At 39.0% G+C, this 19,516-nt stretch overlaps 1 protein-coding gene and 1 pseudogene across 3 annotated transcripts in view; one reads left to right on the forward strand and one right to left on the reverse strand.

The window, feature by feature from the left end:
- The window catches only part of GAB3 (GRB2 associated binding protein 3), a 71,248-nt gene that overhangs the window by 41,603 nt on the left and 10,129 nt on the right, over positions 1-19,516 (forward strand). For all 3 annotated transcript variants that reach the window (XM_039464169.2, XM_039464170.2, XM_074392089.1), the window contains exons 5-8: positions 8,608-8,663; positions 9,145-9,364; positions 10,323-10,404; positions 11,507-11,609. In XM_039464169.2, coding sequence (XP_039320103.1) covers positions 8,608-8,663; positions 9,145-9,364; positions 10,323-10,404; positions 11,507-11,609 — 461 coding nt within the window. The remainder of the gene's footprint in view (positions 1-8,607; positions 8,664-9,144; positions 9,365-10,322; positions 10,405-11,506; positions 11,610-19,516) is intronic.
- Positions 2,447-3,322, reverse strand: LOC141582843 (general vesicular transport factor p115 pseudogene; annotated as a pseudogene).

Here is a 19,516-nt window from a genome sequence, read left to right on the forward strand (position 1 = left end):
TTTCTGAAGAACCAACTTTTTCTGTAGTTCTGCTGTGATCTTTATTGCTTATTTCCTTACACTATTTTTCAGTTTGGTTTGCTCTTCCTTTTACAGTTTCTTTTTTCTTTTTAATTTTTGTGAGTACATAGTAGGTGTATATATTTATGGGGTACATAAGATGTTTTGATGTAGGCATACAATGCAAAATAATCACATCATGGAGAATGGGTTATCCATCCCCTCAAGCATTTATCCTTTGTGTTACAAACAATCCAATTACACTCTTTTAGTTATTTTTAAATGTACAATTAAGTTATTATTGACTATAGTCACCCTGTTGTATGATCAAATGGTAGGTCTTATTCTTTCTAATGAATTTGTGAATCTATTAACCATCCTCCCCTCCCCCACAGCCTCCAACCCCGGCTACCCTTCCTAGCCTCTGGCAACCATTCTTCCACTCACTATGCCCGTAAGTTCAATTGTTTCAATGTTTAGATTCCACAAATAAGTGAGGACATGTGACATTTGTCTTTCTGTGCCTGGCTTCTTTCACTTAACCTCCAGTTAACCTCCTTAATGACCTCCAGTTCAATCCATGTTGTTGCAAATGACAGGATCTCATTCTTTTTTATGGCTGAGTAGTACTCCAGCATGTATATGTACCACATTTTCTTTATCCATTTATCTGTCAATGGGCACTTTGGTTGCTTCCAAATCTTGGCTATCGTGAACAGTGCTGAAGTAAACATGGGAGTGCAGGTATCTGTTTGATGCACTGATTTCCTTTCTTTGGGGCACATACCCAGCAGTGGGATTGCTGGATCATATGTAACTCAATTTTTAGCTTTCTGAGGAACCTCCATACTGTTCTCCATCGTGGTTGTATTAATTTACATTCCCACCAACAGCATACAAATGTTCCCTTTTTTCTACATCCTCACAAGCATTTGTTATTGCCTGTCTTTTAGAGATCAGCCATATTAACTGGGGTGGGATAATAATCTCATTGTAGTTTTTAAAAACTTTTTTAATTTTTACTTTTTTTTAAGTTCAGGGGTACACGTGTAGGTTTATTAAATAGATAAACTTGTGTCATACAGGTTTGTTGACTATTCCATCATCCAGGTATTAAGCCTAGTATCCATTAGTTATTTTTTCTGATCCTTTCCCTCCTATCATCCTCTGCCCTCCAACAGACCCCAGTGTCTGTTGCTCCCCTCTCTGTGTCCATGTGTTCTCATAATTTAGAACATATGGTATTGAGTTTTCTTTTATTGTGTTACTTTGCTAAGGATGATGGCCTCCAGCTCTGTATACGTTCCTGCAAAGGACATGATCTCATTATTTTTTGTAGCTGCATAGTATTCCATGGTGTATATGGACCACATTTTCTTTTTTTTTTAAGTGAAAGTATCTATTTTTATTATGAAACATCAAATTTTGGCACATTGCTTCATTTGCTTTTTAAAAATCTATTATCTGACTTAAACCTATTCAGCAAAAATGCCAATAAATTATATAAATTTTAGTTTGGGTCTTTTTAAAACTGGGAACATAGTATGTTTTATGATAAACAATAATAATAAATCTGAGTTTTATGAACTGTTAACTTGAAATTTGTTTTAGATATTTAGCTTAAAACAAAAAGAAAACCAATCACATTAATACACTGTTGCAAAAGTTTCTTAGAAACGCCTTCCACATCACTGTGTATCAGCATCCTTCGGCTTCTTCTCTGAGGTACAGAATGCAGCCATTCTAATTTCTTTAAAATAAAATAATCAGCTAAGAAATCAAATGCTGAATTTAGAAATAAGAATTCCAATTCAACACATTCAACGAAATGTGTTAGTACTTAAAAGTCACAAATTTTGAAAAGTAAACAACCAATGAACTAAGGCAAATAGTATTGCCACCACATGCCTTAAAATGGTATATTTTTGGTGTTTGAAGCTCTTTGCAAATTATATTTTGGGACAGTTCAGATGGATTTAAATAAAAGATGTGTGTTCTACGTAAATTTAGTTTTAAGGTTTTCAACATAGGTAGCAACATTGCAAAAATATGTCAATAGTCTTTTTTTTTTTTTTTTTAGACGGAGTTTCGCTCTTGTTACCCAGGTTGGAGTGCAATGGCGTGATCTTGGCTCACCGCAACCTCCGCCTCCTAGGTTCAGGCTATTCTCCTGCCTCAGCCTCCTGAGTAGCTGGGATTACAGGCACGTGCCACCATGCCCAGCTAATTTTTTGTATTTTTAATAGAGACGGGGTTTCACCATGTTGACCAGGATGGTCTCGATCTCTTGACCTCGTGATCCACCCGCCTCGGCCTCCCAAAGTGCTGGGATTACAGGCTTGAGCCACCGCGCCCAACGCCAATAGTCTTAATAGAATGTTTTCCACTTGGTTTCTAAATCTTTACTTTCTGTGGAGGTAAACCAAAGTTTAGATTCCCTCTTCAAAGTTACAATACATTCTCTATTGTTCCTAGAGATTTTAAAGCTAGATATGATCTAGGTCCTTGCCAGGATCTTCACTTTCATCATCCTCATCCTCTTGGTCTCTAGATTCAAGTTCATCCTCTGCTTCAACCGGATGACCAAGATCCTTGAGTTTATTCTTCAATGAAAGTAGTTTCTGATCTTGATTAGCCAAGAGCATCAAGGAGATCATCCTGTTCTTTTTTAGAATCTGTAACTTCCAACTCTAGTTTGTGTTTCTCAGTTTGCAAAATGGCAGTGCTACCATTAGATGAATCCAGCTGCTCTTTAATTGCAGTTCTTTCCTCAGACAGAGCTTTAATTTCATTCTTCAACTCTTTAAGTCTTTTGTAATAATGCTGACAGTCTTCCTTCTATATCAGTAGTTTTGGTGGCTATTACAGTCTCATTCTCTCCTTGTACCTCAACTAATTTTGAAAATGCTTCTGTTTTCTGTAACAGTTCCTGCTTTTCTGTCTGAAGTTTGGTGATCTCCACAGATTTTGAGTTTAACTGAGACTTTAAAGCTTCCAGTTCCTGTTTTAATTCTGCAACTTGTTCAGAATCTCTAGCTGAAGCTATTGCTAAAGACTGTTCATTTGTGCCAGATGTTTGGGAAGATTTCAAATTTTCAATCATAGAGTCCTTTTCAGTCAGCTGGCTTTGTAAAAGTTCCTGATTACATTTTAATTCTTCTGTCTCTTCTTGTAATCTACCAATTTCTTCTGGCTGAATGCCATTCATCTGAGCCCCCTCATTGTAAGAACCTTGATGCTGAGTGTCTTTTCCTAGCTGTATTTTAAGAAGATTATACTGGTATGGACATTTTCTTATATCCACTCTGTCATTGATGGGCATTTAGGTTGACTCCCATGTCTTTGCTATTGTGAATAGTGCTGAAATGAACATAGGCGTCTTTACATTACATTCTCGATCATTAAAAAATCTGGAGACAACAGATGCTGGAGAGGATGTGGAGAAATAGGAACACTTTTACACTGTTGGTGGGAGTGAAAATTAGTTCAACCATTGTGTAAGACAGTATGGCGATTCCTCAAGGATCTAGAAATAGCAATTCCATTTGACCCAGCAATCCCGTTACTGGGTATATAGCCAAAGGATTATAAATTGTTCTATTATAAAGACACATGCACACGTGTGTTCACTGCGGCACTGTTTACAATAGCAAAGACCTGGAACCAACCCAAATGCCCATCGATGATAGACTGGACAGGGAAAATGTGGCACATATACACCATGGAATATTATGTAGCCATCAAAAAGGATGAGTTTGTGTCCTTTGTAGGGACATGGATGAACCTGGAAACCATCATTCTCAGCAAACTGACACAAGATCAGAAAATCAAACACCGCATGGTCTCACTCATAGGCGGGTGTTGAACAATGAGAACATGGACACAGGGAGGGGAACTTCACACACTGGGGTATTTTGGGGGGTCAGAGGCTAGGAGAGGGACAGTGGCGGGTGGTGAGGTTGGGGAGGGATAACACTGGGAGAAATGCCTAATGTAGGTTTGCTCTTGCTTTTCTAGTTCTTTAAAATGCATGGTTAGATTGTTCATTTGAAGTTTTTCTCTTTTTTTTTTTTTTTTTTTTTAATGTAGGCCCTTAGCACTACAAATTTCCTTCTTAATACTGCTTTTGCTGCATCCCATAGGTTTTGGTATGTTGTGTTTCCATTATCATTTGTTTCAATATTTTTTTTCAATTTCCTTCTTAATTTTTTCATTGACGCACTGGTCATTCAGGAGCATATTTTAAAATTTCCATAGTTTCCAAAATCCCTGTTGTTATTGATTTCTAATTTTATTCCACTGTTTTCAGAGAAGATGCTGGGTATTATTTCAATTTTTGAATGTTTTAAGGCGTGTTTTGTGACCTAACGTGGTCTATCCTTGAGATGTAGAAAAGAATGTGTACTCTGCAGCTCTTGGATGAAATATTCTGTAAATATCTATTAGATTCATATGGTCTAGTGTAGATTAAGCCCAATGTTTATTAATTTTCTGTCTGGAAGATCTGTCCAATGCTAAAACTGGGATGTTAGTCTCCAGCTCTTAATGTATTGTGGTCTGTTTCTGTCTTTAGTTATAATATTATATATCTGGATGGCATACATATTTAAAATTGTTATATCCTCTTGCTGAATTGAACCCTTTATCATTATATAGTGACCTTCTTTGTCTCTTCTTTAGTTTTTGTCTTGAAATCTATTTTGTCTGATACAAGTATAGTGACTCGTGCTCTTTTTCATTTTCCATAGGCATGGTGTGTCTTTATAGGTGAAGTGTGTTTCTTATAAGTAACAGATCAATGGTTTTGTTTTTTTTCATCCTTTGGATGAAAAAGGCCACTCTATGTCTTTTGATTGAAGAGTTAAGTTCATTTACATTCAATGTTATTATTAAGTAAGGACTTACTCTTGCCATTTTGTTATTTGTTTTCTGGTTGTTTTGTGGTGTTCTCTTCTTTATTTCTTTACTTCTTGTCTTCCTTTAGTGAATGTGATTTTCTCTGGTGATATGACCTAGTTTCTTGCTTTTTACTTTTTGTGTGTACATTATATGTTTTTTGGTTTGAAGCTACCACAAGGCTTGCAAATACTACCTTATAATCCGTTATTTTAACCTGGCAACAACTTAATACTGCTTGCATAACAAACAAGTGAAATTAAACTAATATACACTCTATGCCTTAACTTTGTACCCTTGGTGTTCAACTTTTTGTTTTTTCTATTTACATCTTATTGTACTGTTTATGTCTTGAAAAGTTGTTGTAGTTATTATTTTTGTTTGATTCATTGTTTAATGCTTCCACTTAGGCTAAGAGTAGTTCACACAGCACAGTTACAGTGTTACAATATTCTGTGTTTTTTGGTTTACTTACTATTACCAGTGAGTTTTGTACCTCCAGGTGATTACTTATTGCTCTGGAACATTCTTTTCTTTCTGATTGAAGGACTCCCTTTAGCATTTCTTGAAGGACAGATCTGGTGTTGATGGAATCCTTCAGCTTTTATTTGTTTGGGAAAGTATTTCTCCTTCATGTTTGAAGGATATTTTTTGTAGGATATACCATTCTAGGGTTAAAATTTTTCCCTTCAACACTTTAAATATGTCATGCCACTGTCTCCTAGCTCGTAAGGTTTTCACTAAAAAGTCTGCTGCCATATGTATTGGAGCCCCATTGTATGTTATTTGTTTCTTTTCTCCTGCTGCTTTTAGGATCCTTTCTTTATCCTTGACCTTTGGGAGTTTGATTATTAAATGCCTTGAGATAGTCTTACTTAGGTTAAACCTGATTTGTGTTCTATAACCTTCTTATACTTGAATGTTGCTCTTTCTCTACCTCCTCTTTAAGGCCAATAACTCTTAGATTATTTACCCTTTTGAGGCTACTTCTAGATCTTGTAGGTGTGCTTCATTCTTCTTTATTCTTTTTTCTTTTGCCTACTCTGTGTATTTTCAAATAGCATCTCTTCAAGCTCACTAATTCTTTCTTCTGCTTGATAAATTCTGTTATTAAGAGACTTTGACGTATTCTTCTGTAGGCCAGTGGCATTTTTCAGCTCCAGAATTTCTGCTTGATTCCTTGTAATTATTTCCATCTCTGTGTTAAATTTATCTTGTAGAATTCTGAATCCCCTCTCTGTGTTATCTTGAATTTCTTTGAATTTCCTCAGTACAGCTATTTTGAATTCTCTGCCTGAAAGGGCAATATCTCTTTTTCTCTAGGATTGGTCCCTGTGCCTCATTTAGTTTATTGGGTGAGGTCATGTTTTCCTGGATGGTGTTGATCCTAGTAAATGTTCCTTGATGTCTGGACATTGAAGAGTTTGGCATTTATTGTAGTTTTCACTATCTGGGCTTGTTTGTACCTGTCCTTCTTGGGAAGGCTTTGTAGATATTCAAAAGGAACTGGGTGTTGTCGTCTCAGCTGTATCTTCTTTGGGGGGGAAACCACAGGCCCAGTAATCCTGTGGTTCTTGCAGGCTTGTAGACATACTGCCTTGATGGTCTTGATTACCAGGTGGAGGTTTCCCTTACTTTCTCCCAAACAAACAATATCTCTTTCTCTCTGTTCTGAGCCATCTGGAGCTGCGGGTGGAGTGACACAAGCACCCCTGTGGCCACCAGTCCTAGGATTGTGCTGTGTCAGATCTGAAGCCAGCACAGCACTGGGTCTCACCCAGGCTTGCTGTAACCACTCCCTGACTTCTGCTTGTGTTTGCTCAAGGCCCTAAAGGCTCTACAAGCAGCAGGTGGCAAAGATAGCCAGGCCTGTGTCCTTTCCTTCAGGGTAGCTAAGTCCCCCAGTCCCTGAGTGGGTCCAGAGATGCTGTCCAGGAGCCTCAAAAACCTTAGAAGTCTACTTAGTGTTTTATTGTACTGAAGCTCAAACCACAGGACACAGGTCTTCCCACTCTTCCCTTCCCTTTCCAAAGGCAGAGGAGCCTTACTCCATAGCTACAACCACCCCAGGCCATGGGGGGTACTGTCTTCCCGTGTTCCTGTAAGGCCCAAGGCACTTCAGGAAGCTTGCGACGAATGCTGCCACGTAAGAGAAAAAGCGCTCTCCTTTACTCTAATCGCATCTGCATTCTGTCATAAATCTTTAATGTATCTGGCACATGGGTTACACCTATGCCTTTGATTCAGGGTTTCTCTGTATTTATATTCTTTGGTGACTTCAAAAGGGTCTCATATTGGAAAAGGAGTCAGGGGCTTGTGCTCACACATGCAAGTCTCACAATAAGAAATTCTTCCATTATAATTTCGAAGCGCTATTATGTACTTTCTGTGTTCTAGGCAGTGTTCTAAGTCCTTTAGATGCACCAACACATCTAGCCTTTCCAGAAGTCCTATGAAATAGGTTCTATTATTGGCTTCATTTTACAAATTAGGAAACTGAGACATAGAGATGGTAAGTAACTTTTCTAGTGTCATGGTGGTGTAGAGATTTAAAACTAGACAGTCTGACTTCAGAGTAGTTTTTAACCAGTACTTATACATCTTAACAAACATGTAAGCATAGATATATCCATATATACATACACATATATGTAAATATATATGCTTAATTCTATCTGTTTCTGTCACATTTTTCTGAACTGGGAGTTGTCCTTGCATTTTAAGATGATGTTAAATTTTATTTCTTAGAGGTTGCCTGACTTTTCACACCTCCAAGCTCTTGAGGGCTGAGGGCTGCTTTGCTCTGGCCACCACATGCTGGGAGCGCTTGCTGGACTTCTCTGCACCACCCAACACCATTGGCCATTCTTTCCTTCTTGAGGCTTTCATGGTACCATGTCCCCCAAGTTTCCTCATTAATCCATGGTTGCTCTTTCTCAAGATACTTCACTGACTTACCTCTTAGTTCTTCGAATCTTAGGATTCTCTATAGTTTTGTACTTTTCTCAACACTTGCAACCTAGTTTCATCTACTCTTACGGTTTTGACTGTCATCTCCAAGCTGCTAAATTCCCCCAAATTATATCTCGTTTGAGTCTAGGCCCAGGTATCTTGCTGCCTTCTGAATATCTCCTCTTCAACTTCAACAATTATTCTAAATTTTTGTATCATACCCTTTATCACAGCCAACTGATGAGTTTCTAATCCTGGATAAATCCAACTGTTCTTTCTAGTAGTTTTTCTGTAGAAAATCCGAGTCACTAATTCATGGTCACAGACCTCAATTGGGCCCTTAATGCTGCTCCACAAGGCAATCATTTCTCCGTTCACCCTGTTCTCTTGCTCATTTCAAAGAATATTTCAAACCTTCTCTCCTCTCCTCAAACCTCCAGCTCTGCCTTCAGTTCAGAAGATTTATGTAATAAATTAAACAAGCATCTGTTAATTACTTGCTACGTTTTCTTCTAATTCACAGACAGAGCTCAAGCCATCAGCTACAAACTTCTTCAAATTCTGGTCTGATTTTTTATCTGTTGGGGAAACGTGTTCTGACTGCCCAGCTACACTCCAATAGCAAGCATTGTGTATATGTGTTATGCTTCTCTGCCTCTCTTGAGCTGAGCACAGGTCCTTGGGGTACATAGGGACTTGGATTCTAGTTTCAGCTGATGTTTTCCTGCATTTCTCACCACCTTGGCTTATTTCTTACAGCTGATGTAGAAGGCCATTCCTTAAGACACCGAGACAAGCGGCTTAGTTTAAATTTGGTAAGTTCACGCAGGTTCCTTTAAGCATCAATTTTACTAAAATAGCCTGATATGTATATATTCCCTTGAAATCTTTAAGATTCAGCACTCTGAGTCCCTGAGGACTCTTCTAGTCTTACCTGAAGACTTGAACTCGTTTGAGAACTACGGGACTTGGTGTTCCATAAGGGTCTTGTTGGTTTTAATGGTTCAGACACCTGCTCAACTTGGTATAGCTACTTCAGGCATCGCTTTATACCTAAAGCATTTGCATAAATGCATAACCTTCTGTCTTCCAGTGTCAGATCTTGAAGAGTTCTCGCCTATACTAAAATGGTAAGTCCAGAGGCAGAACTTTAGCCAGAGGCTTGTCTGACTTTCCTGAGGAAGTTCAGAGTTAGACTTGGATAATTTGGAACTGGAACCATATGTGCAGCCTTGGCTGCCCTGTGATAGCAGTTTCTATGACTGGTCTGCGGTTCCCAATCTGTATCTTTTGCAGCCATGCAGGTTCTCCCCAACGTACCCCACAGCTTCAACCAGTACCGAAGACAGCTATATGCCAATGAGCCCCCAGGCCGTTGCCTCTGGTCTTGGACCCCACTGCAGCCCTGATGACTACATTCCAATGAGCTCAGGAAGCATCTCAAGCCCACTGCCTGAGCTACCTGCAGACCTGGAACCTCCCCCAGTGAATAGAGATCTCAAGCCTCAGAGGAAATGTAAGCACTTGACCAGGGGAGCAAGGCTCTGGTGGTTGCATAGAAAAGGTTTCTGGAAAGGAAGACCACAAAGTGGCTGGGATGGAATAGGAAGAGCTGAGACGTCTTCCCGCCGCAGATTGTCATGATAATAGGAGCTGGGGGATGTACAGGCACGGTGGCCCTGCAAATACAGCTGACAAAGCCAAGTTCATTCCAGAGGGCTCTTTGGCTGCATCCCTAACAAAGGTGCATGCAAAGGTGGACACCTGGGTCAGGACTAACTCTGGAAGATGGACCACTGAGGTGGAATAAGGGTCAGGGCAGATACCAAGTGCTTCTTTAGGTGCCATGGCTACGGCAGTGAACAAACAGATGTACCCCTGTACACCTGGAGCACGGTCTAGGCCCAGATCAATCATAGATGAATGTATCATCACAAACTGGGGGAGTGCTGTAAAAGGTAAGTACAAGAACTTGAGAGCCCGTGGTGTGGGGCCTGATCTTGTCTGGAGGCAAAGAAATGGGGAAGAAAGTTCTAGACAGACGGATCATCAGGTGCACAATGGATTGTAGGTGTGGAAGACTAGGACCTGGGTGGTCATCGCTTCCTGCGATAAGAAACATAACATTTCCACTTCAGACACATCAAGTGTGAGCTAGGTGTTGCAATTCCACAAGATCAGAGACTTTCATCTGCTTTGTCCATCCTGTGCCCTCAACAGCTAGAAGCATGCATGATATACAGAGACTTAATAATGCATTGCTACATTGTTATCTGCAGCAGGTAACGTGGCCATTTGCTCAGTATTTGTCTTTACTCCCAGTGAGGCAAGAAAGAGGACAGTAAAATTCACGCTCATCATCAGTGCTGCCTGTTAGTGAATGTGATTTGCTGTACTGGAAAAGTGAAATGTCGTAGTTTTACAGCCTTTAAATTCTAGCCTTGACCTCCTGGATGTTGCACACTGTCTTGTAGCACGGCCACCTCCCCTGGACCTGAGAAATCTCTCCACCATCCGGGAACATGCATCTCTTACCAGGACCCGCACTGTGCCTTGGTAAGACTCTGATTGCTCAAAAGAGCCTCATCCAGCCCAAACACCCCTGGTGTGTGTTAGGCCTCTGATTAAATGCAGTTGAAGCCCACTTGATCTAGTTTAAGCCAAAGGAAGGGTGAGGCTTATTATTGAGAGCAAGAGATGTTTTATAGATCACAAAGGAATGAATATGACTGGGTCTCCCAGGATTACAGAATCAGGAACTAGTGTGCTGTTGGGAACCCAAGGAATCTGTGCACATCTGCTTCACTCTTCACATCTGTGCATTCCTTTGTCTTTGCAGTATTCTTTTCTCTGTTGCACAATCCTCATAGTCAAAGATAGCTATACCATACCTCCCGAACTTGTTTACATGCTACAATTCCAGTACCAAAGATGGGCTCTTTTTCAATCCCAATTCAGATTTCCTGGGGAGAGATTATTGTGTTCCCCAGTCTCAGTGGAATCGGCTATGGCCCAAGCCCAGCTTTGTGAATGGGGTAGGACAAGGGAGTTCCCAGATTCATGGGCTGGGTAGACAGACTTCAAAATGTAATTGCACCCTTTCACCTCACCTTTTAGAAGTTGCATTTTTAGTCCTGAGCTTGGCTTAGGAGTTTCTTGGTTCACTCTAAATGCTACAAAACACAATTGCATTGTAAAGCAGAATTCTGCAATGAGCTGTATTTCCAGCCAAGACAGTGACTCAGCCCATACTTCTGACACAGGAGAAGGATGGAAGTTCATTAGTAGTCTTGTTGTCCTGTCAGAGGAATGGCCATACTTCCTCGCTTTTCCTTACGTTGAATAGAAACAAGAAGGCCCCAAATGAGTGATTTTTTGCTAAATGATATGATGCCTTCATCTGTTTAGAAAGCTCCTGAGCTGTGTCACATAGAGAGCCTGGGGGAAAAAGCAGCCTTTGTGAATGGGGAGCCATTTGCCCCAGAGTGGGGCAGAAACTGTTGGGCAGTTTCTGCTTCTTCAGGAATTGCTTTGGCCGGAAAGAAGTTGTGTCTGGAAGGGGAGGGCCGAAACCCCATGGGGGCCATGTTAGTTCCTGGCTGGCTTTCAGAGCAGCTGTAAGACATTGCTTTGACCTCATCTATATTTTTATTCTTAGCAGTCGAACCAGCTTTCTCTCTCCAGAAAGAAATGGTATTAACTCTGCAAGATTTTTTGCTAATCCTGTTTCCAGAGAAGAGGAAGAAAGCTACATCGAAATGGTAATCTTATATTTTTCACACTTTTCTTATTCTTCGCCCCAATCTACATTCTTGTGAGGTAATTATAAAGGAAACACATCCTCCAGTAAGCTCTATGCAATCTTAAAACAATCGTTTGATCGTAAAACCAGGCCATGAGCTTTTCTAGACTTGGAACAAATCAATTTGAAGCTGGCTTTCTTTCCTGCAGCATTCAACTCCTCATACCATTTTGAGATTGTAGTATTTCAAGAGAACCTAGGGCTGAGCCTTGCTTAATTTGAAAATGGAAATGCCAGCAATTCTTTTCACCAAGGCCGTGATGTCCTGTTTGACCCCAACAGGTTTGTAGCTCCTTAGACGTCCAGAGTTTAAATTGTAAAAACTCAACATATTGCAAGTTCCCTTCCACCAGAACAACTGGTGGCCCTGTCCTGACTGCTTCTGAACCTTCCTCAAGGATGAATCACTTAGAGTCCCATTGAGGAAGGTACAGCGCCCTGGGCTGTGAGTACATCAGCCTCTGGAAGACTCCTATTATAGGGTTTTTCTATAGACTTGAGTGGATAGAGAGTTAACATCTCTATCCTTTGATTAACCATTTGGTTACAGAGTCCTGTTGTTTCTTCTGTTCTCTTCATCTTGGATGCTATTGAGAACATGGGCTTCTGAAGATGGAGAGGGACTTTTAGCACCTCTGGCAATTAGCAGACACTTCAGCCATGACAGTGCCTGTTCTACAATTTACAAATGTAGGGAACTCAACAGAGAGTTTCTGTTTGAACCATGAAATTTTGAAAAGAGATCTTAGAAGCACAATGTTCAAGGCTCTGTGACAATATACTCTTGAGAAGACAATTCTGCCTTCCTATATGCAAGGATAATCAGCAACTGAAAATCTAAAAATAGTAATCTCCAGTTAAGCAATAATTAAATGCTTCATTTTCCCTTCTTATTTTATTAAAATTGTGCTGTAAGTGCACTTAACCTGATGCAGATGGAAAGTGACTCATATACAAATCTGTTATGGTCTTCCCAATATTTCTCACACTTAGTAATGGCCCTTGGGAAATTTCTAGAAGAAAACACTTATAAAACGATGCTTAACAGCTGTGCTCTGTCTCCAGAGAACAGAAAAGGGAAGTGAATCTGAAACCCAGTGGAAGCAAGTGTAGAGTCATTCCAGATACTCACAGTTCCTTTCTGATCTTTGATGCTGTGAGAAAGATCAGTGTTTCATTAACAACAAAGTTAAGAATTGTTTGTTTGCTTAGGTTTATAATCGCTGATCAATCACTGTCTCTGTGTATTACTAGGCAACATGACACATCAGATTAAGAGCCCAGAACACTGGCTGATGGTAGCTGTGATCATGGGAACTGTCATAGAAAAGTGTTTAAAGGCTATCTCATCTCGTTCAATTGTGGTTTTTGAAAACTTAGTAATAAGACAGTTTCATATGACTTTATTTTACATTATTTCACTTGTGCCACATAACAGCCCAATATGGTAGTCAAACCTAGTATGATTTGACTTTGATTTTTCCCATAAGTATGTATATATATATTTTTTCTCCTTAAGGACAAGTTCTGATCTGAATGTAGTGATTAAGGCCAGGGGCTGAAACATGATTTTGCTTTACCGAAATACAAGTTTTGCTATATATCCTTCTTTAAATGTTTGTGAAATTATAGAGAATTTAGAAGAATAAACATGCTTAATTTTAATATATGGGATTTCTTCTATATAACTTTTTCAAGCCCTTTAAACAGTTTTGTAAGGCTTTTATAGTAGAGTTCTAGACTCTTAAATCTCATATTCATTTTTTTATTATGGTATTACAATACTTTTAAGTTTTTAGATCATACAGTGAAATTGACTTTCTCTTGGTATGCAATTCTATGAGTTTGAACATATATAGAGGTTTGCGTAACTACCACCATGATCAGGATACAGAACAGTTCCAAAATCCCTCATGCTACCTCTTTAGAGCCACATCCTCCCTTCACTGTAACCCCTGGCAACTATTAATCTGTTCTTCCTGACTATAGTTTTGTCCTTTCAAGAATGCCACAAAAATAGAATCATACAGTACCTTTTAAAACTGGCTTCTTTCACTCAGAATGGTGTTTTTAAATTTCATCTATTGTTACATGTATTAATACCTCTTTCCATTTTATTGCTGAGTAGTGTTCAAGCATATGGATGTGTCACATTTTGTTTGTCCCCTCACCCATGGAATGACATTTGGATTATTTTCAAGTTTTTAAGCAGTTAGAACTGTCAGAAGCTTTCTTTTACAATTTTTGAAAAATATTTTTCTTGTAGTAAAGTTCTACTTTCTGTCTCTATGAACTTACCTATTTTAGGTACCTCGTATAAGTGGAGTCATACAATATTTGTCCTTTTGTGTCTGTCTTCTTTCATTTCATCTAGTGTTTTCAAGATTCATCCGTATTGTAGGATACATCAGAATTTCATTTCTTGAAACAAATGATAATGAAAGCACAACATGCAAAACCTATGGGATACAGCAGAAACACTATTAAGAGAGAAGTTTTTTACATGTAACTTTTTATTTTTATTTTAAGTTCAGAGATGCATGTCCAGGTTTGTTTTATAGTCAAACTTGCATTACAGGAGTTCATTGCACAGATTATTTTACCACCCAGGTATTAAGCCTACTACCCATTAATTATTTTTAATTTAATTTCTCTGGCTTTTTAATTTGTAAAATTGGCATAATAATTCCAGCCCTACCTAGCTGTCAGATTTGTGAGGCTTTAAGTGAAAATAAGGCACGTGAAGTTACTTTGCATAAATTCTCTGAATGTAAAAAATATATATATACCATTATTATTAAAACACTTTGATAAAAGTTATTCATGGAAACATACTTATCTGTAGTTAAAGACCCAATAATGATATTTTGTATGGAGACAAGTTCAGGTTAATTTTTATGGTTCAATAGGCTGAGGCTGCAGCTTAAGATGTCACCAAACCAGAGACTCGCTATCAATTAACATGGTGGGAGGTGTTGGGGGGATTAGAGGCAAAGCTAAACAATTCCTCTACCTTGGAACAAATTGGAGAGTTAGAGTAATACCACTTCTTTTGTTCATTCATATTTAGCATTTAGTATACTTCATTGAACTCTTAAAATGTGCTGGACATTTGGAGGAAATAAAGATGCAGGAAGTCAGTGCCCCATTCCTGCTCCTACTCTTTATGAAAGGGTGCCCTGTACAGGAGCCTCTCTTCATTCTTATCAAGGCCTTCGTCTGTCTTCTGGGCCTCAACCCTATTCTGGCTTTCTGGATTACTAACCATGCCAGGACCCTGTTGTCAGACATTTCAGCATTGCTTTTCCGGTGACCTTATAGCCCTTGTCTGCTTGATCTCACACCGTTGGCGCTTTGCTAGCTACCACCTTCAGCCACTTTCCTCTGTCTTTTATTCCCACATTTACTCCCAGGTTTTTGAAAGTACTAAACTGACCTTAAGAATGAATGGTTGTTTTAAATGATGGTGAGGCTAGATTCTATTATGAATAAGGCTGCTATAAACATTGGCATACAAGTGTGTGTTTGACTTCCTGCTTTCAATTTGTTTGTATGTATATGTAGAAGTGGAATTTCTTGATTATACAGTAATTCTATGCTTAACTTTTTAAGGAACTACCAAACTTGTTTTCCTCAGTTACGACACCATTTTACATTACTGCCAGTAATGCACAAGGGTTTCAATTTCTCCACATCCTCACTAACACTTTTTATTTATCTTTTTTTTTTTTTTTTTTTTTTTTTTGAGACAGAGTTTCGCTCTTGTTACCCAGGCTGGAGTGCAATGGCGCGATCTCGGCTCACCGCAACCTCTGCCTCCTGGGTTCAGGCAATTCTCCTGCCTCAGCCTCCTGAGTAGCTGGGATTACAGGCACGAGCCACCATGCCCAGCTAATTTTTTTTTGTATTTTTAGTAGAGACAGGGTTTCACCATGTTGACTGGGATGGTCTCGATCTCTCGACCTCGTGATCCACCCACCTCGGCCTCCCAAAGTGCTGGGATTACAGGCTTGAGCCACCGCGCCCGGCCTATCTTTTTTTTTTTTTTTTTTTTTTAAGACAGAGTCTTGCTCTGTCACCCAGGCTGGCGTGCAGTGGCACAATCTTGGCTCACTGCAAACCTCTGCCTCCCAGGTTCAAGCAATTCTTCTGCCTCGGCCTCCTGAGTAGCTGGAATTACAGGCATGCACCACCATGATCAGCTAATTTTTGTATTTTTAGTAGAGATGGGGTTTCACCATATTAGCAAGGCTGATCTCGAACTCCTGACCTTATGTGATCTCTCTGCCTCGGCCTCCCAAAGTGCTGGGATTACAGGTGCGAGCCACCGCGCCCCGCCTATTTATCATTTTTTTATCATAGCTATGCTAATGGGTGCGAACTGGTATCTCATTGTGGTTTTCATTTACATTTCCCTAATGACTAAGAAACATCTTTTTATGTACTTATTGGCCATTTATATATCTTCTTTGGAGAATTGTCTATTTAAGTCCTTTGCATATTTTTAAGTTAGGTTGTTTCTTTTTTGTCGTTGAGTTATAGGAGTTTTTAAAATATATTCTGGATGTTAACCCCTTGTCAGATACATGATTTTCAAATATTTTTTCTCGTTCTGTGGGTTGTCTTTTCACTCATTTGATAGTGTCCTTTGATGCACGGAAGTTTTTGATTTTGATGAAGTCAAAATTGTTCTTTCATTTTATTTCCTTGCATTTGGCATCATATCCATGAAATCATTGCCAAATCCAAGGTAATGAAGATTCTCTCCTTTGTTTTCTTCTAACGGTTTTATAGTTTTAGCTCTTATGTTTAGATATTTGATCTTTTCTGAGTTAATTTTTATATATATGGTATAAGGTTAGAGTCCAACTTCATTCTTTTACATGTGGACATTCAGTTTTCCCAGCACCATTTGCTGAAAAGACTATCATTTCCATATTGAATGGTCCTGGCACTCTTGTTGAAAATCAATATATGCAAGGGTTTCTTTCTTGGTCTATATGTCTGTCCTTATGCCAGTACCATGCTGTTTTGATTATTGTAGCTTTGTAGTAAGTTTTCAAATCAGAAAGTGTGAGTCTTCCAACTTTGTTCTTCTTTTTCATGATTGATTTATCAGTTAAGGGTCCCTTAAGATTACATGTGAACTTTAAGGATAGGTTTTTCTATTTCTGCAAAAGATGCCACTGGAATTCTGATAGGGAATGCTTTGAATCTTCAAACTATTTTGCATAATATTATCATATTAACAATATTAAGTCTTCCAATACAGAAACACAGGTATCTTTTCATTTACTTAATATTTCTTTTACTTTCTTTCTTATAGTTTTCAGCATACAAATCTTTGCCTCCTTGGTTAAATTTATTCCTAAGTATTTTGTTCTTTTTGATGATATTGTAATTGAAACTGTTTTTTGGGTTTTTTTTTTTTTTAATTTCCTTTTGGGATTGTTCCCAGTTTGGATGTCTTTGCTTTCTTTTTCTTACCTAATTGTTTTGGCTAGAACTCTCCGTGCTTTGTTGAATAGAAGTAGCAAAAGTGGGTATGCTTGCCTTGTTTCTGATCTTAGTCATATTTGACAGGTTCTGCGTGGATAGACGTCTTCATTTCTTTAGAGCAGTGCTTCTCAGCCAGTGGTGATTTTGACTGTCAAGGGATATTTGGCAATGTCTGGAGACACTTTTGGTTGCCACAACTTGGAGTGGAGAAGGTGGTGCTAATGGCATCTAATGGAAAAAAATCAGGGTACTGCTATACATCCTACAACGCACAGGACAGCCCTCACAACAATGAACTATCCTACCCCAAAAGTCAATAGTGCCACAGCTGAGAAATCCAGCTCCAGGATAAATACCTAGAAGTAGTGTTGCTGGGTCATCAAATGTATGCTTAACTGAGTCATCAATTGTTTATTTAACTTAGTAAGATACTGCCAAAATGTTCTCCATAATGGCTGTACCATTTTGTCCTCCCACCAGCAATTTTTGAGAGTTCCAGTTGCTCCACCTCCTTTGCCAACATAGTTGGTATTACCAGTTTTTAAAAATTTTATCTCAATGTGGCTCTAACATGTACTTCCCTAATGGTAAATGATGTTGGACATATTTTGGTGTGTTTACTTGCCATCCATATATTTTCTTTGGTAAAGTATCAGTTCGATCTTTTTGCCAATTTTTAAATCAGATTGTTTGGTTTCTTACATTGAGTTTTGAGAGTTCATTATATAGTCTGTGTACAAGTCCTCCAAAGGGGCCAGGTGTGGTGGCTCATGCCTGCAATCCCAGCACTTTGGGAGGCTGAGGTGGGAGGATCGTCTGAGGACAAGAGTTCGAGACCAGCCTGGCCAACATGGTGCAACCCCACCTCTACTAAAAACACAAAAATTAGCCGGGTATGGTGGCACATGCCTATAGTCGTAGCTACTCGGGAGGCTACCTCAGGATCTACTCACCTCTCAGGTTCAAGCGATTCTCCTGCCTCAACCTCTTGAGTAGCTGGGATTACAGGCGCACACCACCATGCCTGGCTAATTTTTTTGTATTTTTAGTAGAGACAGGGATTCACCATGTTGCCCAGCTGGTCTCAAACTCCTGACTTCAAGTGATCGTCTGCCCTGCTTCCCAAAGTGCTGAGATTACAGGCATGAGCCACCATGCCTGGCTCATTTATTCAGATTTTCTTTGATTTTTTTCCCTCATAATTTTTTATTTTTTACATAGATCTTATGCATGTTCTATTAGATTCCTATCTAAGTATTTCATTTTTGGAGCTATTATAAATGGTATTTTTTTTTAATTTCAGCTTCCAATGACCCACTTGTGGTATATAGAAATATGATTGTCTGAGTGCAGTGGCTCACACCTGTAATCTCAGCATTTTGAGAGGCTGAGGTGAGAGAATGGCTTGAGCCCAAGAGTTCAAGACCAGCCTGGGCAACAAAGTGAGACCCTGTCTCTACAAAAATTCTATTAAAAATTAGCCACACACAGTAGCTGTGCCTATAGTCCCAGCTAATCAGGAGGCTGAGACAGGAGAATCCCTTGAGCCCAAGAGTTCGAGGTTGCTGAATTAACTTATTAATTATAGGAGGTTTTTATTTTCTTCAGATTTCTTGGGATTTTTTTTTTTTTTTTTTTTTTTTTTTTTTTTTTTGTAGAGACAGGGTCTTGCTATATTGCCCAGGCTGGTCTTGAACTTGTGAGCTCAAGCCATCCTCCCACCTCGGCTTCCTAAAGTGCTGGGATTATAGGCCTGAGCCACTGTGCCAGGTTTTAAACCAGTCTTGCATTCTCTAGATAAACCCCATTTGGTCATGGTGTATTATTCCTTGTATATATTGCTGCATTTCATCTGCTAATATTTTGTTGAGGATTTTCATGTCTGTGTTCTTAGTGGGTGTTGATCTTTAGGTTTTTGTAGTGTCTTTGTGTGGTTTTGTTATTAAGGTAATGCTGGGTTCCTCAAAAAGTGTTCTCTCCCCTTCTAGTTTCAAGAACAGATTGTGTAGAAATAGTTTTATTTACTCGTTAAATTTTTGGTATAATTCAGGAGTGAAATCCTCTGGATGAATTCAATTTCTTTAATACAAGATCATTATCTATTTGATCTCGGGTGAATTATGGTTATTTTCCTAGGAGCTTTCTAGTTTTACCTTCATATTTGGATTATATCACCCTGAATTAACTTGTGTGCTGTGAGATAGGGGTCAAGACTCATTTTTCCACATATGTAAAATGATTATTATTTACTGACTATTCAGTTTTGCCATATTTGCCATAAATCAAGTATCCGTATATGTATGGGTTTTTATGGACTCTTAATTCTATTCTGTTGGTCTACCTGTCTATCTTAGAACAATACAAATT

Source organism: Saimiri boliviensis, chromosome X, assembly GCF_048565385.1.
Source record: "Saimiri boliviensis isolate mSaiBol1 chromosome X, mSaiBol1.pri, whole genome shotgun sequence".
NCBI classification, from domain to species: Eukaryota; Metazoa; Chordata; class Mammalia; order Primates; family Cebidae; genus Saimiri; species Saimiri boliviensis.